Source organism: Ascaphus truei, chromosome 17 (assembly GCF_040206685.1).
Source record: "Ascaphus truei isolate aAscTru1 chromosome 17, aAscTru1.hap1, whole genome shotgun sequence".
Classification (NCBI taxonomy): Eukaryota; Metazoa; Chordata; class Amphibia; order Anura; family Ascaphidae; genus Ascaphus; species Ascaphus truei.
In genome coordinates this window covers 5,462,066-5,482,288 of record NC_134499.1, presented here as the reverse complement: position 1 = coordinate 5,482,288, position 20,223 = coordinate 5,462,066, and the positions used below count along the sequence as shown (strand labels likewise).

At 47.0% G+C, this 20,223-nt stretch overlaps 1 protein-coding gene across 3 annotated transcripts in view; it reads left to right on the top strand.

The window, feature by feature from the left end:
* The window catches only part of FANCD2 (FA complementation group D2), a 44,167-nt gene that overhangs the window by 2,850 nt on the left and 21,094 nt on the right, over positions 1-20,223 (top strand). For 2 of the 3 annotated variants that reach the window (XM_075573769.1, XM_075573770.1), the window contains exons 2-16: positions 1,181-1,257; positions 4,668-4,808; positions 4,932-4,999; positions 5,661-5,764; positions 7,870-7,933; positions 10,869-10,921; positions 11,022-11,100; positions 11,488-11,612; positions 12,876-12,963; positions 13,899-14,003; positions 14,415-14,515; positions 15,518-15,623; positions 16,433-16,468; positions 16,716-16,862; positions 18,228-18,362. In XM_075573769.1, the coding sequence (XP_075429884.1) occupies positions 1,191-1,257; positions 4,668-4,808; positions 4,932-4,999; positions 5,661-5,764; positions 7,870-7,933; positions 10,869-10,921; positions 11,022-11,100; positions 11,488-11,612; positions 12,876-12,963; positions 13,899-14,003; positions 14,415-14,515; positions 15,518-15,623; positions 16,433-16,468; positions 16,716-16,862; positions 18,228-18,362 (1,419 nt within the window). In that variant the 5' untranslated portion in view covers positions 1,181-1,190. The remainder of the gene's footprint in view (positions 1-1,180; positions 1,258-4,667; positions 4,809-4,931; positions 5,000-5,660; positions 5,765-7,869; positions 7,934-10,868; positions 10,922-11,021; positions 11,101-11,487; positions 11,613-12,875; positions 12,964-13,898; positions 14,004-14,414; positions 14,516-15,517; positions 15,624-16,432; positions 16,469-16,715; positions 16,863-18,227; positions 18,363-20,223) is intronic. The other variant, XM_075573771.1, reaches the window with a different exon arrangement.

The window sequence follows — 20,223 nt, the reverse complement described above, 5'->3', positions numbered from 1 at the left end:
ACCTCTGCCCCCCATACCTCTGATTGCCCCTCACCCATACCTCTGACTGCTCCACCCCGCCCACCCACACCTCTGACTGCCCCCCCCACCTCCCACACCTCTGACTGCCCCCCCACCCACCCACACCTCTGACTGCCCCCCCCCCACCCACCCACACCTCTGACTGCTCCCCCCACCCACCCACACCTCTGACTGCCCCCCCCACCCACCCACACCTCTGACTGCCTACCACCCACCCACACCTCTGACTGCCCCCCACCCACCCACACCTCTGACTGCCCCCCCCCACCCACACCTCTGACTGCCCCCCCCCCACCCACACCTCTGACTGCCCCCCCACCCACTCACACCTCTGACTGCCCCCCCACCCACCCATACCTCCGACTGCCCCCCCCACCCACACCTCCGACTGCCCCCCCCACCCACACCTCCGACTGCCCCCCCACCCACACCTTTGACTGCCCCCCCACCCACACCTCCGACTGCCCCCCCACCCACCCACACCTTTGACTGCCCCCCCACCCACCCACACCTTTGACTGCCCCCCCACCCACCCACACCTTTGACTGCCCCCCCACACCTCTGACTGCCCCCCCCACCCGCACTTCTGACTGCCCCACCCACCCACACCTCTGACTGCCCCCCACCCACCCACACCTCCGACTGCCCCCCCCACTCACCCACACCTCTGACTGCCCCCCCCACCCACACCTCTGACTGCCCCCCCACACCTCTGACTGCCCCCCCCACCCACACCTCTGACTGCCCCCCCACACCTCTGACTGCCCCCCCCACCCACACCTCTAACTGCTCCCCACCCACCCATACCTCTAACTGCTCCCCACCCACACCTTTAACTGCCCCCAAACCCATACCTCTGACTGCCCCACCCACCCATAAATAGAGGGCTGTACCTTGCGTGCGCAGCTGTGGCCACCAGGGACGAAGCCTAACTCCAATTGCCCCATATAACCTCTCCCTATAACTCCTATTACTCCATATAGCAATTTCCCCCAAGGTACCTTGACACTGGAACGCCTACTTGTAGCTGTGCTGGGGATGTATTTAGATTCTTTGCTTCTATAGTTGGTGACGTATGTGCTCTCCTTATTGTAAGGGGGTTTCTGGGATTACGGTGTGTGTGTGCCGGATAGCAAAATGACAGCCTCTCTCTTTTTAGGGCCGTCGCCATGCTGAGCAAAAGAAAGTTGTCTAAATCGGATAACCGAGACGAGAGCTTTTCTGCTGACACATCAAGTGCGTACGGATATCGGTGTTTGTATTTACATGGTTTGCAGGACTTTCTCCAGAATGCATTACATAGAAGAATCTGCATCACTCCAAACTAGGAGGGACAAGAAACGGATATCAAACTAAATAGAATAGAGATGGGGAAATAGCAAGGGGTTGTGGAGGTACTGTAGAATGGGGCATGTACGAGTTTGACAAGCAGAGGGACACCCATAGTAAATACAGATACTAGAAAAAGGACTAAACCAAGTGGGCGCAGAAAGGAAGGAGCAGATAAGATAATAGTACAGGCTGAAAGAAAACTGAAATGCATGCTTGCTAATGCAAGAAGCCTGTCAGATAAAATGGGGGAGCTTGAATTAATAGCTAAAAGGGAGCAGTATGATATCATAGACATTACTGAAACATGGTGGGATTAAACTCATGACTGGACAGTTAATTTAGAGGGTTATTCTCTTTTTCGGAAGGATCGAGCAAATGGAAGAGGAGGTGGAGTATGTTTATATGTTAAACCGGATCTAAAACCTATTATAAGGGATGATGTCTATGAGGGGAATGATGAAAATGTAGAGACCTTGTGGATAGAAAATAGCAGTGGAGGTAAAAGTATAAAGAAAATGTTTGTGGGAATATGCTATAAACCACCAAATATCTGTGAGGTTGAGGAAGCTAAAATACATTTGCAAATGGAGAAGGCCTCAAAACTGGGTCATGTTTGTATAATGGGTGATTTTAATTATCCAGACATAGACTGGGGCAATGAGATTAGCGTTACAACAAAAGGGAACAGGTTTTTGGGGGTGCTTAAAGACAATTATATGACCCAAATTATTGAGGAACCAACCAGGAGAGGGGCAGTTCTGGATTTGGTAATATCAAACAATGTAGAAGTAATAACAAATATTCAAGTCCTGGAACATTTGGGTAACAGTGATCATAACATGGTCCCATTTGAAATAAATTATCAAAAAAACAGATTACTTGGGTTCAACAAAGACCTTAAACTTTACAAAGGCAGATTTTAATAAACTGAGGTCTAATCTAGTAGTAATACAATGGGATGATGTTTTTGCAGGAAAAATGTAGACGATAAATGGGCAGTCTTTAAAACATTGTTAGAAAAGCACACTTATCAGTGTATACCCTTGGGTAATACGTATAAAAGAAATAAGTCAAAACCAATGTGGCTAAATAAACAGGTAGGGGAGGAAATGGACAAGAAGAGGAAGGCGTTTAGATTCTTTAAGTCAGAAGGGACAGAGACATCGTATCAGAATTATAAGGAATGTAACAAAAATTGCAAATGGGAAATCAAATTAGCAAAAATGGATAATAAAAAAGGATTGCAATAGAAAGTCAGATCAACCCTAAAAAGTTATTTTAAATACCTTTAATAACAAAAAAAAACGAGAATAGAAAATATAGGACCCTTTCAGTGTGAGATGGGCAGGCAGATTATTGGAGATAAGGAAAAAGCAGAGGTATTAAACAAATTCTTTGCTTCTGTGTTTACCAGGGAAGATTCAATTTCAATAGTAGTGCCGCAGGAGGAAGCCACAACACACACATATTGATCAATTGGTTAACTGAGGAAGAATTTCATAGGTGACTTGATAAAATTAAAGTAAATAAGGCACCTGGCCCGATGGCATACATCCAAGAGTTCTCAAGGAGTTAAGCTCAGTAATAGCCAAACCATTACATTTAATATTCAAGGACTCCATTTCCACAAGCTCAGTACCACAAGATTTGCGTAAAGCAGATGTGATGTCTATATTTAAATGGGAGCTAGATCACAACCGGGAAATTACAGACCTGTAAGCCTGACTTCAATAGTGGGGAAACTACTTGAAGGTTTAATACGGGATAATATTCAGGAAGACCTCATGGAAAGCAAAATTATTAGTAATAGTCAGCATGGATTTATGAAGGATAGATCATGCCAAATGAACCTAGTTCCTTTGAGGAGGTAAGTAGGAATTTAGACCAGGGTAATGCAGTTGATGTGGTCTACTTAGATTTTGCAAAGGCTTTTGATACGGTTCTACACGAGGTTGGTGTACAAAATAAAGCAAGTTGGACTCAGTAATAATATATGCACCTGGATTGAAAACAGGTTGAAGGGTAGACAACAGAGAGTTAAAGTCGTGAGTGGAGTACCTCAGGGATCGGTACTGGGACCCCTGCTTTTTAACTTGTTTATTAATGACCTTGAGGTGGGCATAAAGAGCAAAGTCTCCGGCTTTGCTGATGATACTAAATTGTGTAAGGTAATAGAATCAGAGCAGGATGTAATTTCTCTTCAGAAGGACTTGGCCAGACTGGAAACGTGGGCAGGTAAATGGCAGATGAGGTTTAATACAGATAAATGTAAGGTTATGCATTTGGGAAGCAAGAATAAAAAGGCGACTTACAAATTAAATGGAGATATATTGGGGGAATCCTTGATGGAGAAGGATTTAGGAGTGCTTGTAGACAGCAGGCTTAGCAATAGTGCCCAAAGTCATGCAGTAGCTGCAAAGGCAAACAAGATCTTATCTTGCATCAAACGGGCAATGGATGGAAGGGAAGTAAACATAATTATGCCCCTTTATAAAGCATTAGTAAGACCACACCTTGAATATGGAGTACAATTTTGGGCACCACTCCTTAGAAAATACATTATGGAACTAGAGAGAGTGCAGAGAAGAGCCACCAAATTAATAAAGGGGATGGACAATCTAACTTATGAGGAGAGGCTAGCTAAATTAGATTTATTTACATTAGAAAAGAGGCGTCTAAGAGGGGATATGATAACTATATACAAATATATTCAGGGACAATACAAGGAGCTTTCAAAAGAACTATTCATCCCACGGGCAGTACTAAGGACACGGGGGCATCCCTTAAGGTTGGAGGAAAGGAGATTTCACCAGCAACAAAGGAAAGGTTTCTTTACAGTAAGGGCAGTTACAGTGTGGGATTCATTACCCATGGAGACTGTGATGGCAGATACAATAAAAGGTTGGACATCTCTAGAAAGGAAAGGTATACAGGGATATACCAAATAAGTAAATATGGGAAGGATGTTGATCCAGGGAGTTATCTGATTGCCAATTCTTGGAGTCAGGAAGGAATTTATTTTCCCCTGTTCAGATCATTAGATGTGCTTGTAAAATGTTATATACAGAGCAGCGTACACTCTGCACGGTAATATAGATAAATCTATATTATGATCACTTCTGAACATGGACCTTTTTTCTCTGTGGTGTAATGAGCCCGACGTTTCCTGCAGTCTTACTGCAGTATGTTAGAACCTCAGAAGGAGAAGATGCAGGTCTGAGATTCTGTTTTATCACCGGCCTGTTGACTATTTTCTTTCAAACATATATTGCAAGAGCAACAACAAAGCCCCCTGCTTCATCTGCTCCCCCCAGAGTCCAAGAAGAGTCGTGCAGGCGGTAAGAAGACCAGGAACCTCCCTCAGGAAGGCGTGGTGGAAAATGACAGCGTATTTGTGCAGCTGCTCAAGTCTTCAGGAGTGACCCTCCGATCTGGAGACCGGCAGAATGAAATAGGTGTGTGCAGGACAGCGGGTTCTGGGCAGGCTGTTGGTGATGAACTAAGTGTGTGACACCCACTCTTCGGGTTGAAGTCTGACTGTGTTTTATTAACCAGCCTTTCTTTTATTTTTTTATCAGCGGTGGATCAAGCGGTTTTCCAAAAGAAGCTTTTTCAGGCATTGAGGAAACACCCCAGGCACCCTCATGTATGTATCACGTTGAGACTTTTCCCATGATGTAACAATACAGTAACACAGAAGGTGGATATATTCATAATTCCTTGACCTTCTTTCCTAATGTCAAGGCTCACAAGAGCTGTACAGTAACACAGGGGTATGCGTAAACTGGGGGGGCGTGATATTCTTTGCGGGGGGCGCAGGGGTTACAGAGGCCCTGCGCGCTTCCCGAAGGCATTTAAATTAAATGCCGGGGAAGCGGCGAAGGCCTATGTAACTTCTCCTATGTACCTAGGTTCAGACGGCTTCTGGTGACGCGTCGCCATGGCAACTCGGCGTCAAATGACGCCGTGGGGGTCGTGTTGTCGCATTGCCATGGCAACATGACTCCAGAATGACAGCCAAGGTAAGGAAGTGGGCGCAAGGAGAGGGGGACAGCCGGCAGGGGGAAAACATTGTGCTCCCTGCAGTAACAGGACTGTGTGCAATGCACGCTCAAACTGGAAGAACTTCTTGGTCAAGTTGTTGCTGTGACCTATGCAGTTCACCTATGCAGTTCACCTATGCAGTTCACCTATGCAGTTCACCTATGCAGTTCACCTATGCAGTTCACCTATGCAGTTCACCTATGCTTGTCTGATGCACAACTGTGTAGTGCACTCTGGTCAATTTTTTTCTCTCATGGGTTAAGGTGATTCAAGAGTTTATCGGTGGCCTGGAGTCACACATTGAAGATCGTGAGAGGTTTAGGAACTGCCTCCTTCCCTGCGGGAACCTGCCAGAGGAGGACACAAGGTGAAACCAAATATGATGGATGCATTAGAGCAGCGCATTTCAACAGGGATTCCTAGGAATCCTTGGGTTCCCCCGGGCATCCCTTAAGGGTCCCTCAATTTCCCGGTCATTTGAAAATTGTGCCAAATACAGAAGAATTTACAATATGTCTGATCTCAGACGCGCTATTAGAGAGGGTTGGGGTTCCTTACAATGTGTCTGATCTCAGACGCGCTATTAGAGAGGGTTGGGGTTCCTTACAATGCATCTGATCTCAGACGCGCTATTAGAGAGGGTTGGGGTTCCTTACAATGTGTGATCTCGGACGCGCTATTAGAGAGGGCTGGGGTTCCTTACAATGCATCTGTTCTCAGACACGCTATTAGAGAGGGTTGGGGTTCCTTACAATGCATCTGATCTCAGACGCGCTATTAGAGAGGGTTGGGGTTCCTTACAATGTGTGATCTCGGACGCGCTATTAGAGAGGGCTGGGGTTCCTTACAATGCATCTGTTCTCAGACGCGCTATTAGAGAGGGCTGGGGTTCCTTACAATGCATCTTATCTCACGCGCTATTAGAGAGGGTTGGGGTTCCTTACAATGCATCTGTTCTCAGACACGCTATTAGAGAGGGTTGGGGTTCCTTACAATGCATCTGATCTCACGCGCTATTAGAGAGGGTTGGGGTTCCTTACAATGTGTCTGATCTCAGACGCGCTATTAGAGAGGGTTGGGGTTCCTTACAATGCATCTGATCTCAGACGCGCTATTAGAGAGGTTGGGGTTCCTTACAATGCATCTGATCTCAGACGCGCTATTAGAGAGGGCTGGGGTTCCTTACAATGCATTTGATCTCTGACGCGCTATTAGAGGGGGTTGGGGTTCCTTACAATGCATCTTATCTCACGCGCTATTAGAGAGGGTTGGGGGTCCTTAGAATTTCACATTATAAATATAGGATTTCAGAATCAAAAAAAGGTTGAAAGCCACTGCATTAGAGAGATGTCGGGTGCAGCATTAGAGGCGTTTCATTTTAGATATTCAACAAAATCCTCACTGAGCGTTGTCCGAGAAGCATGCTCGCCGACACACCTATTCCGCTAGATCAGCGCTTCCTAATTCCAGTCCTCAAGAACCCCCAACAGGTCGGGACTTAAGGATATCTCTCCTCAAGCGTAAGGGGTTCAGTCAAAATGACTGAGCCACCTGTGCTCAAGCCGGGAGACCCTTACACCCTGACCTGTTGGGGGTCCTTGTCGACTGGAATTAGGAAGTGCTGATCTAGGGGTTTAGTAGGAGTAGTCCAATGTTGTGTAACTACAGACTCAACGATAAAAAAACCAAAGGAGGATTTGTCTCATTCTAGAACTTTTATTTGTGTACGAAAAGCACAGAGATAACAGCAGGATGGAAAAACTTCTCAAAAAACAAAAAGATCACTGACAACTATTACATGTTGTACACTGTACTGATCTCTCCCATAATCAATACCACGATCTTCAGCCATTAAAGTTTTGTGAAGTAATTATTTGCCCTGCATCGCTTTTTCTGATCCCATTGCATTATTATCATGTTAGGAGCGTGGCCTTTGCAGCTGCTTAATGTGCTGTCAGCTTTTTTACTGCTGAGGTCAGATATTTAACAACAGATAAGGTCAAAAAGTACAGCATATATACTAATGTGTGTGTGTGTGTGTGTATATAAAATATAACACATTGCATGCTTAACTCTCACCCACCCACCCATAAAAGTGACCAGGGAATTCTGCATTTTTGTTTAATGTCGCCATTATAGTAATGTTTGTTACATTCCTAACTTGCACAATGGCAACAACTAACAAACATCCTTAGAATATCTTAATATCCTTTGTCTACACCAAGGGGGGCCAACTCTAGTCCTGAAGGGCCACCCATAGGTCTTCAGGATATCCCTGCTTCAGCACAGGTGGCTCAGACTGAGCCACTGATTGAGTCACCTGTGCGGAAGCAGGGATATCCTGAAAACCTGACCTGTTGGTGGCCCTTGAGGACTAGAGTTGGCTGCTCCTGGTTTTATACCATCTTAACACCATCTCCAGTCTTACACAAGCATGCTAATCTCATCCAGTTGTGTGGTCTTTCTTTACAGTAATGCTGTCAGCTCGTTCCACGAGAGCCTCGTTAAGCTTCTGCTTGGGATGGAAACGTTACAGGTTTGTCTGTTTTATATCACAGATACTGCATAGATTTATTATGCTTTGCTCAGCACCTGGCAGCACTGTACTCCACGTTTTCTGTGTGCACAGGGTTAGATAGCGCCCTGATCGGCACTATACTCCACGTATTCTGTGTGCACAAGGTTAGATAGCGCCCTGATCAGCTCTGTACTCCACGTATTCTGTGTGCACAGGGTTAGATAGCGCCCTGATCAGCGCTATACTCCACGTACTCTGTGTGCACAGGGTTAGATAGCGCCCTGATCAGCGCTGTACTCCACGTATTCTGTGTGCACAGGGTTAGATAGCGCTCTGATCGGCGCTGTACGCCACGTATTCTGTGTGCACAGGGTTAGATAGCGCCCTGATCAGCGCTGTACGCCACGTATTCTGTGTGCACAGGGTTAGATAGCGCCCTGATCAGCGCTGTACGCCACGTAGTCTGTGTGCACAGGGTTAGATAGCGCCCTGATCAGCGCTGTACGCCACTTATTCTGTGTGCACAGGGTTAAATAGCGCCCTGATCAGCGCTGTACGCCACGTATTCTGTGTGCACAGGGTTAGATAGCGCCCTGATCAGCGCTGTACGCCACGTATTCTGTGTGCACAGGGTTAGATAGCGCCCTGATCAGCGCTCTACGCCACGTAGTCTGTGTGCACAGGGTTAGATAGCGCCCTGATCAGCGCTGTACGCCACGTATTCTGTGTGCACAGGGTTAGATAGCGCCCTGATCAGCGCTGTACGCAACTTATTCTGTGTGCACAGGGTTAAATAGCGCCCTGATCAGCGCTGTACGCCACGTACTCTGTGTGCACAGGGTTAGATAGCGCCCTGATCAGCGCTGTACGCCACTTATTCTGTGTGCACAGGGTTAGATAGCGCCCTGATCAGCGCTATACTCCACATATTCTGTGTGCACAGGGTTAGATAGCGCCCTGATCAGCGCTATACTCCACGTATTCTGTGTGCACAGGGTTAGATAGCGTCCTGATCAGCGCTATACTCCACGTATTCTGTGTGCACAGGGTTAGATAGCGCCCTGATCAGCGCTTTACGCCACGTATTCTGTGTGCACAGGGTTAAATAGCGCCCTGATCAGTGCTGTACGCCACGTACTCTGTGTGCACAGGGTTAGATAGCGCCCTGATCAGCGCTGTACGCCACTTATTCTGTGTGCACAGGGTTAAATAGCGCCCTGATCAGCGCTGTACGCCACGTAGTCTGTGTGCACAGGGTTAGATAGCGCCCTGATCAGCGCTGTACGCCACTTATTCTGTGTGCACAGGGTTAGATAGCGCCCTGATCAGCGCTATACGCCACGTATTCTGTGTGCACAGGGTTAGATAGCGCCCTGATCAGCGCTGTACTCCACGTACTCTGTGTGCACAGGGTTAGATAGCGCCCTGATCAGCGCTGTACGCCACGTATTCTGTGTGCACAGGGTTAGATAGCGCCCTGATCAGCGCTGTACGCCACGTAGTCTGTGTGCACAGGGTTAGATAGCGCCCTGATCAGCGCTGTACGCCACGTAGTCTGTGTGCACAGGGTTAAATAGCGCCCTGATCAGCGCTGTACGCCACTTATTCTGTGTGCACAGGGTTAAATAGCGCCCTGATCAGCGCTGTACGCCACGTACTCTGTGTGCACAGGGTTAGATAGCGCCCTGATCAGCGCTGTACTCCACATATTCTGTGTGCACAGGGTTAGATAGCGCCCTGATCAGCGCTGTACTCCACGTATTCTGTGTGCACAGGGTTAGATAGCGTCCTGATCAGCGCTATACTCCACGTATTCTGTGTGCACAGGGTTAGATAGCGCCCTGATCAGCGCTTTACGCCACGTATTCTGTGTGCACAGGGTTAGATAGCGCCCTGATCAGCGCTGTACGCCACTTATTCTGTGCACAGGGTTAAATAGCGCCCTGATCAGCGCTGTACGCCACGTAGTCTGTGTGCACAGGGTTAGATAGCGCCCTGATCAGCGCTGTACGCCACTTATTCTGTGTGCACAGGGTTAGATAGCGCCCTGATCAGCGCTATACGCCACGTATTCTGTGTGCACAGGGTTAGATAGCGCCCTGATCAGCGCTATACGCCACGTATTCTGTGTGCACAGGGTTAGATAGCGCCCTGATCAGCGCTATACTCCACGTACTCTGTGTGCACAGGGTTAGATAGCGCCCTGATCAGCGGTATACTCCACGTACTCTGTGTGCACAGGGTTAGATAGCGCTCTGATCAGCACTATACTCCACGTACTCTGTGTGCACAGGGTTAGATAGCGCCCTGATCAGCACTATCACAGTTTAAAGCAGCAATACTATTTCCAACTTTAAAAAAATATATTCTGTGTATATGTAAAGCGTGTGACAATGTATCATTCTATATTCTGACCGAAGCTGGCAATCGTTTGGTGCTCCTTTTATACATCTGTAACAATCCTAATTGTGTGCCTAACATAATGGCTGCTTCAGTCAGATTCTCAGCAGCTACAATGTATCGTTATATTGCTAAGGTAACATTACTTATTGTTACAGTTTGCAGCTCAAACGGCTGGGAACATTGGCAACAAATGATCCCAAACAGGAAAATGTTTCACAGATCTCGCACTGCTGGGGAGGTGGCTAAACCTGCTATAGAAATCACAGGGTGCTTTAAAACTCATTAAAATGGCATTAAGAGTTGAATAAAAGCAACCAAAAAAAAAGTATCCAACACTACAGAACCGATTTTTATTAAAAATTAATAAAATAAAAAATAACTTATTATTAATAATAATATTTTTTTGAACGGTTCAGCTCCGAAGACCCCTTGCTTCAATTCTACTGTATATAAAATAAAAAATTTGTGGTCTTGGATTGCTCCTTTAATCTTCATTCTACAGTTTAGTCCCGCTGTCTTCAAGGTAATAATTTTAATCTCTCTCTTTCAGTCGCCCGTTATAAACACATTGTTCGAGAAACTCCCTGAATTTTTGTATGACAGGTAAGTGTCAAACCAATCTCTGTTTACAAATGCTTCTGTCTCGAAGTCCCTACTGATCTCGGAAGTAGTTACTTGCGTGTCTCCTCCTCCCACTTCTTAGTGTCGGCAGTGATGGGATCAGTCTTCCCCGGCTTATCATCAACCAGTTTAAATGGCTCGACCGCATCGTGGATTCCAAGGTAAAGTGACATTCTGCTTCCTGTATCCCGTGTCCCTGCGTCCGATTCCAATGTTTAATCTAACTGGGAGGGCATGGCGTTAAAGGACTTTCAGATCGCGAGTGCCCAATAATATCCTGGATAGGTTTTAAATAAATAAAATAGTTTAGAAATGTGAAATTAATTATATGGGCGGCGGTTCCATGGTTATCTAGCAGCAGATGTTTGTTATACAAAGGTATTTTTTAGCTGCTTAGAAATCTTCATTTAAAAAAAAAAAAAAATGTAATGCACAATGATTTTTTAACAGGGGAAAGCTTTCCTCTCTTGTTTTTAACTGTTAATGTTTTTGTGTCTGATGCCCTTAGTGTAAGAAGTTTATACTGTATAACTCTTGTTTCTCCCCAGGACCTCACTTCTAAGATCATGCAGCTTATCAGCGTAGCTCCTGTAGAAATCCAACATGACCTCATCACCAGTCTGCCCGAGATACTGGAGGATTCGCAGCATAACGACGTGGCCCGGGAACTCAAGTAAGGCCTTTATGTACCCTTCTGCCAGGATGTCTTCTTTCTACCCCCTTTGTATCTAAAGCCCTCTCCCGCCTTAAACCTTTTTCACTGACTGCCCCACACCTCTGGAATACCCTTCCCCTCAGTACCCGACTAGCACCCTCTCTGTCCACCTTTAAGACCCACCTTAAGACACACTTGCTTAAAGAAGCATTTGAATAGCACTGTGGATATTCTGAACACATGATACATAAAGCTTGGCCCCCTGCAGACGCACTTACCAGAACTCCCCCCTACTGTCTCTGTACGTTCTCCCTACCTACCAATTAGATTGTAAGCTCCTCGGGGCAGGGACTCCTCTTCCTTAATGTTATGTTTGTCTAAAGCACTTATTCCCATGATCTGTTATTTATATTATCTGTTATTTATTTGATTACCACATGTATTACTAATGTGAAGCACTATGTACATTAATGGCGCTATATAAATAAAGACATACAATACAATACTTGGATGGGAGACTTCTAAACTTGATATAGGAAGCATTATCTTCGTTCCTGGTGAAGGTCCCCGCGTGAGACCGAAACGTCGATCTTTGCTTAACAAATCTACGGGTTTTTTTTGGGGGTGGGGGGGTGCTTTGTTTTATCTATACTTGGTGTATTGAGCTGTATGCACGGGCTGTTTCTGCAATGTGTTTAGATTACCTTCCCTTTGGTTATTTGGGAGTGTGCCAGGATAAAGAATCTTGACCCAGTGCAGAACTGTGGCCTGTTGTGTCTGAATATCTCTTACAAACTTATGGATTCCATTGAAAAGTCATGGGGAAAAAAGCCTTGGATATCTAATATTTCCTTTATATTTCTTAATGGATAGGGAACACTAAAAATAAGTATTTTATTAATGTATAGTGTAACGCAAGGGTGCCAACCCCAGTCTTCAAGGGCCACGAACAGGTCAGGTTTTCAGGATATCCCTGCTTCAGCACAGGTGGCTCGGTCAATGACTACACCACCTGTGCTGAAGCAGGAATATTCTGAAAACCTGACCTGTTTGTGGCAATTGAAGACTGGGGTTGGCCGTCCCTGGTATAAAGCGATGTTTTTCCATACAGTCCGTATCAGGGTTAAAAAAAAGATGCAAAATCCCCTCGCTCCCCAATCCCTATTTTATCCTGGCTAATATATTGTACACGACGGTTGATATTATATTAACACGCCACTAATAATAAATCGTGGTATCTCTGACGGTTGCCTAGATTCATAGTTTTTATTCTCTTCTCAGTTCCCTGCTGCATGAGAACACCTCGCTCACTGTTCCCATCCTCGACGCCCTCTCCAGCCTAAATCTGAACAGAGCACTGCTCTCCGAGGTACGTAGGGACCCCTTTACGGTTATGGGTTATGGGGCTGGTGACAAGTTTAGCTATCAAAGCTGAAAGGAATGTGCGAGGCACAGCAAGTTACAGATGTAGTATCCTCCATGTAACAGCAGCCCCAGGACATGCGCTGATGAACCGCGGACCAAGGGTCGAGATTTCACGGCACAGTGCATGGCAGAGGGTAATGGCCGATCATCATTAACACATCGGGTCCCTGCTTCTCGACGGGACTCCCGCCATGTGAATCCTACCGGACCACATCAGTCTGTAAGAGACGCGCGCAGTAAGACTGAGACTGAATCCGTCGCTGTCCCTGCGCGCCTCTAACAGGCGACCGTGCAGCTTTTACTTTAATAACACAGTATTGTAGCAGGGGGTCTCCATAGCTGAACCACATTAATTTCAGCCGGTATCTCTGCCATGTTTAAATTCTCCCGTGTCACGGCCCCTGTGACGGTGACATTTAAACAATGCAGGAGATATCGGCACTGCATACCAGGGTCTGTAACTCGGGAAGCAGGGGGACCCCGAGGCAGAAATTAATGCGGTTCCGCTCCGGAGACCCCCTGCTACAATACTGTTATTAAAATAAAAGCGGCGCGATCACTTGTTAGAGGCGCGCAGGGAGAGTGACTGGTTCTGTCGGCTCTCACTGCGCGTCTCTTACAGACTGATGCAGCCCAGTTGGATTCACACAGCGGGAATCTCATTCAGAAGCAGGGACCACCGTTGTGTTAATCCTGATCAGCCATTAGTCTTGTTGCTGGGACTCCGCGAGCACACGTGCGCTCGGATGTTCCCGCGGCGGATTTCGTGTCGACTTCGCGACCAACCATAACACTACATCTGTAATTCAGCGTGTTACTGGGAGGAAATAGATTGAAAAATATATTGTTTAACGTTGAGACGAATGTTCCCTTTTACAGGTGCGCCAGTCTGTCATGTCCACACTCTCAGCGGTTGAGCTGGAGGATTTACCTGTAATAATTAAGTTTATTCTCCACGCGGTGACGCCTTCCGATGCAGCGGAGGTAAGCAATCTTGTACCAGCGCATAAAGCATTGAGACTATGCAGCTCCTGCAGCACTGCAGGTCAATGCGACAACTTCTATAACGCTCTGTCACGGGCAAACTGTGCTAGAAATAGTGATTGTCTAAAGTGTATTGGGTTTTAAAGATGGCCGTCCTTTTCTCTCCCTTCTCCAGAGCTGAGCGCGTCTCATTATAGTGGCGCTGCTTGTACTGTTTTCTAGTTAAATAACAAAAGATTAATTGCAGGGCTAATGCGTCACCGGTTTGTACGCAGAGGAAGGGGTTACTGGCCGTGATGCATTGTGCGCAGTAGGGATTGAACTAACTTGCACATAATGATTGTTTAGGCTCAATTTGTGCTTGCCATGCTCTGCATGCCTCTGGTATTCAACAGGATGGTTTTCTTCTAGGTGATATCTGAGCTCCGCAGGAAACTGGACCTGGAGTCTTGTGTTTCGCTTCCCCAGATACAAGCCTCTCAGAACAAGATAAAGAGCGAATCTCAGGCCAGGTACATGCAGTGCCTTACCTTGCATATCTGCGATCCACAGCTGTGCCCAGGCTCCACATTACAGGGGCAGTCTGCGCGGCACTTACAAAAAAAGATTCTTTTTTTTCTGTTTTAATATATGCAGCCTTTGTTTACCTTTATTGAAAACGAATTGCCTGCCCAAGCTGCCGATCGATTGGTTCTCTTGTGGATCGATCAGCAAGGATCCTGCTCACCCCCCATTAACCTTTCCCCATTACCTGAAAAAATATCACCACAAGACGTTCTTTTTTTTTTTTCCACATTCAATCAAAGGACTTAGAAAATCCTTTAACCTATGGGCTGCATTTTTCAGGATTTCCACAAGATTGTTGTCTATCCACATATTTTATATATTATTTATTGCATTTGCACCTATTTGCGCTTTAAGCATATGCATACATTTCTGAAACATTCACCTAATATTGTTAGCGCTTTTCTTCTTTCCTTTGTTCACGAAATGGCTGCCTTTCTGTTTCCATCGGTCAGTGTAACTTGTCAGTTACAATATATTCTTATATTACTACGGTAACATTATCTATTGTTACAGTTTGCAGCTTAAACTGCTGGGAACTTTGGCAACAAATGATCACAAACAGGAAGTGTGTTGCAAAGATCTTTGGAGGTGGGCTAAAACCTGCTACAGAAAGTAGATCCCCTGTAGTGTATCTACTCTACTATCTAAGGCCGCGCTTATAGTGCGCGCGACGGATGCCGAGTTGTAATTCGCTTTCCGGCGACGTCGCGGCTGACCAGGTCTTTGATTGGTTCAGAGGCTGTCACGTGGCGACAGCCTCTGAAAAATCAAATTTGACCGGCTTCAAGAATTCGCGTTGCTTCGTCACGCCGCGCTTACTATAAGCGCACGCGGCGGCGGCGGCAATACATTTGTTTTGCAGCGACGTGCAGCCTTACGCTGCAAGTTGTGAATATAGTAACTATCAGAATACTGATCCAATATATCCCTTTTTTTTTATTTTTTAGTTCCTCTGTGAACCAACCCAACAGCCATAACTGTGTCTCTCTTCTGATGGATGTCATCAAGTCAGCTCTGCGGTTTCAGAAGAACACTTCCGAGGCCTGGATTAAGGTGATGTTTACCTCCAAGCATTCACACAAACTATGCTCAGTGAGACCGGCCGGGAATTCACCACCACGGCTTTTATTCATTAGTCTCATTAGCCGAGAGGCTGCAGAACCCGGCATTTGTTGCCGATTCAAGGTGATCGGTAGAATATGATCCCTTCTACAGATGCTGCGGCTGTTATTTTGCGGCATCACGGCGCCGTTTTCGTGTGCGCTGCTGTACTCCACACGGCATGAATGCGGCCAATCGCCCCAGTCACGCGCGTTTATCGCGGTTGCTTTGTTTGAATTTCATGGATTGTGTGCAATGATATGAAATGAACGAATTGTAATGTGTACAGTACTGTGCTACTGTGTCAATTTCAGGTGTTTAAAAGCCAGAACACTAAAATGCCATTTATGCACTCGCCGCACTCGCGTCTTAAGGCGGTACGGTTGGAAGAAATCCCGCGCCATGACATGGCTATTCCGAGGTATACACCGCGTGACTTGTTAAAATAACGGCAGCTGCATCTGTATAAAAACATAGCCATTCTTTGTTGGTTATTAACGTGTAAAACGTTAGTTTTAGCCAACGTTCCTGTAACCCGGGTGCGCTGCAGCGAGACATATACAACGCGCCAGCGGAAGAAGCAACCATTTTATTTTATCGGCCTTGCGCAGGAAGGGGGCGTCATTTCATCCGTGGGTTGCAGAACCGTTGGCTACATCTGTCGTGGTGAAAACACCTGCGCAGGGTATAAACCCTTTGTATAAAGCAAAGGCTCTTGTACGTGTACATATGCTTACTGCTTGTTTCTTGGTGATTTCCAGGCGATAGAGAGCGTTGATTCTGTTGCAGATCACAAGGTAACTTCTAGAATGGTGGATGGGCTTCATTAAGGGTGGAGGTGACTGGAGGAAATAATATACTGGTGTGTCACACAGAAGCAACGTATCATGCGTATCTGTGTTGCGCAGTAGTCACTGATGGCTGGAATAGTGATGCGGCACTGCAGCACAGGCACTTTTAGTCTTTGTCACTGTAACTTAGTGTGTGTTGGGATATTGCTCCCCTACTGCTGAAGCTCAGTGCGGCTGTTGGTTCCTCTGGCAGGTGACGGACCTGATTGTCCTGCTCATCCTTTACACCACAAACACCAACAGCAGCAAGAAACAAGTGGAGCGGGTCCTGAGGAGCAAAATCCGCTCGGGCTGCATCTCCGACCAGCTACTGCAGAGTGCCTTCCGGAATCACGCGCAGGTAAACGTGCAGTGCAGAGCGCCTTCCGGAATCACGCGCAGGTAAACGCGCAGTGCAGAGCACCTTCCGGAATCACGCGCAGGTAAACACGTAGTGCAGACCACCTTCCGGAATCACGCGCAGGTAAACGCGTAGTGCAGAGCGCCTTCCGGAATCACGCGCAGGTAAACGCGTAGTGCAGAGCGCCTTCCGGAATCACGCGCAGGTAAACGCATAGTGCAGAGCGCCTTCCGGAATCACGCGCAGGTAAACGCGTAGTGCAGAGCGCCTTCCGGAATCACGCGCAGGTAAATGCGTTATGCAGAGCGCCTTCCGGAATCACGCGCAGGTAAACGCGCAGTGCAGAGCGCCTTCCGGAATCACGCGCAGGTAAACGCGCAGTGCAGAGTTCCTTCCGGAATCACGCGCAGGTAAACGCGCAGTGCAGAGTTCCTTCCGGAATCATGCGCAGGTAAACACGTAGTGCAGAGCGCCTTCAGGAATCATGCGCAGGTAAACGAGCAGTGCAGAGCGCCTTCAGGAATCATGCGCAGGTAAACACGTAGTGCAGAGCGCCTTCCGGAATCACGCGCAGGTAAACGCGCAGTGCAGAGTTCCTTCCGGAATCATGCGCAGGTTAACACGTAGTGCAGAGCGCCTTCAGGAATCATGCGCAGGTAAACGAGCAGTGCAGAGCGCCTTCAGGAATCATGCACAGGTAAACAAGTAGTGCAGAGCGCCTTCCGGAATCACGTGCAGGTAAATGCGTGCGGCAGCATAAAACCTTTTAAACGCTGTTTCCTTTGGCCGCTCGCAGCAAGGAGTTTTGGTTCAACTAGTTATTATAAAGGGTTAAAGCTTTGAACCGGCTCTATCATGTAATTTTCCCCTTTATCCTTATTCCTCCAGGTGTCCTAAGTATATTGTAAGATCTTTCCTCAGGTTTGTTATTAAATGTGTAGCTGTTCTACTGCTGCGGCACAGTTTATTCGAGCATTTGCCCGTTCTGTGCCGCAGCAGTAGCCTGGCGCGCGCCCGAGTGTGACGGGCGCACGCCGAAGCAGCGGAAGAGCGCCCTCCGATCGGGGCGCTCTCCCTACCGCTGCCGGGTCCGCCGGGTCCCCCGGAACCCCCTGCCGCTGTCCCGCGATCGCGGGACACCAGGGCTCCCTCGGGGAGCCCCTGGACACGCGTGCAGGGGGCGCACGCTCCCGATGACGCGTGACCGCGCGTCTATGACGCGCGGCACGCCGAGGGGCGGCCACTAGCAAGCCGGGAGATTTCCCGGCTTGCGGTACCGACCACACATCAATAAAGTGTGTCGGTAGTGTAACTACAACCAGGAGGTTTCCAGGGGCAAGCTGACAGGATTTGTGTCTCGTGCAGGTGATGAGGGATTATTTTCCCTCCATCCTGTCGCTCTCCCAGACTCTGTTGCGATCGGCCGAGCAGAGCGTGGTTTCTTTCGGCAGCCTCATGTACAAACGCGCCTTCTCGTCCTTCGATTCCTACTGCCAGCAGGTAACGGGCATGTTTGTGGTAGCACCCGATGGTTACTAGTATGGTTAGTGTGTACCGGGTTCCACCCTGTGTTGCCATGGGATAATGACAACATGGAGAGTACATAAGGGGAGGAGAAAGTTCGAGAAGTTAGGTTCCAGAAGAACAAGAGGAAAGGAACCTCGGGGAGGAAACATAAGGATGTTCATAATACATTAGTACAGACCATGTCCCCCCTCTGCACTTTATTATGTTGTAGCTAGGGACAGTACCCTGGTTAAGTTGGGATCCTAAAAGAAGATTAAGGGAGACCGATATAAGCTTCGAAGTATGAAAACGGCATGCCACAGAGGGCCTCAGTAACGGGGACTCCTGGGTGCTGGTGGATCGGCTCTAACAACGGATCTGCAGTAACAGTCCTCTCCGGCTACAGGGAAGTGGCAGGTCTCGCACAGACCAAAGGTTTTGGTGTCTCTAGTATACGACTCACTAGGATTCCCAATGGGACTAGCATTACAGGGATAATAAAGAGGGGTATCCTGAACAGAAAAGGAGGTCGGCCCAGGTCTCAGAACAGTTAAGCAACGAAGAGATATACCTCCCTCTGAGCGTTAAGAGTGGGCTTTCATGGAAGCGCATAAAGCATGGATAGCAATAAAGAAAAAATGTGCACCGTTATTTGAAGTGTGGTGTGCGGTCCCTGTTCCTGGGGACCTGAATAAAAGACTGTTGTATGACAAAAGTTCCTGGCACCCATTATTCTACTACCTTGTTACTTCTTCGCCCAACCTCCTGAATCCAGCCCCTGAGTCATGGGAACTATGCGGAGTAGCCATACATAACACACTAGTAATCTCTAGAAGCCGGGCAGGGAGTGTTGCAGTGGGAATACCATTCATTACAATGTGATGGAAACCCATGACATTAGTTCTCAGCCCGGCCCAAATTAGCCTTGTGTCCTTGATATATTCAAAGTATTGAATAACAACAAGCAAAGCTCAATGCATTATGCAGCCTCATTTATTACCACAAATAGCAGCACATTCATTTGATTTTAAAATGCACTATCCCAGGGGTGGCCAACTCCAGTCCTCAAGAGCCACCAACAGGTCAGGTTTCAGGATATCCCAGCTTCAGCACAGGTGGCTCAGTCAAAGATCGAGCCACCTGTGTGGAAGCAGGGACTGATTGAACCACCTGTGCTGAAACGGATATCTCTATGGTTTTACATATGGTTTTACATATCAGGACATAATAACAATCATCTGTTCCTTAGCAGGCCTTACAATTAGGTAAATACAACATCAGATGAACAACAACACGACATATTACACCGTGTCATGATTTATTTAACAAAAATAAAGCCAAAATGGAGAAGCCATGTGTGAAAAACTAAGTACACCTTATGATTCAATAGCTTGTAGCACCACCTTTAGCAGCATTAACCTGAAGTAACCGTTTTCTGTATGAGTTTATCAGTCTCTCACATCGTTGTGGAGGAATTTTGGCCCGCTCTTCTTTACAACGTTGCTTCAGTTCATTGAGGTTTGTGATGTCGGATAATGCGTCCAGCAGATCTGCATTATGCGGCGACGGATAGCGAGGACCACCTGTATTTCAAGTGACTTACTTGATTTGAAACATTTTTTGAAATATACTCAGGGCAGAACTGCTCCTGGGATTATTTGTTGTCGGATTGACATGCCCTTCCGACAGGTTAGGGGTATCATTGCTTTTTTACTTCAGCTGTTCTTTCATTAGTCTGAAAAAAGACATCACTTTTATGTTGGATAAGGATCATTAAAAAACGAAAACTAAGTGTTTGTTGGTTCAAATGCCAAAAAAAACAATAATTTTACTCCTCTGAGTTCTGGTTCCTGCT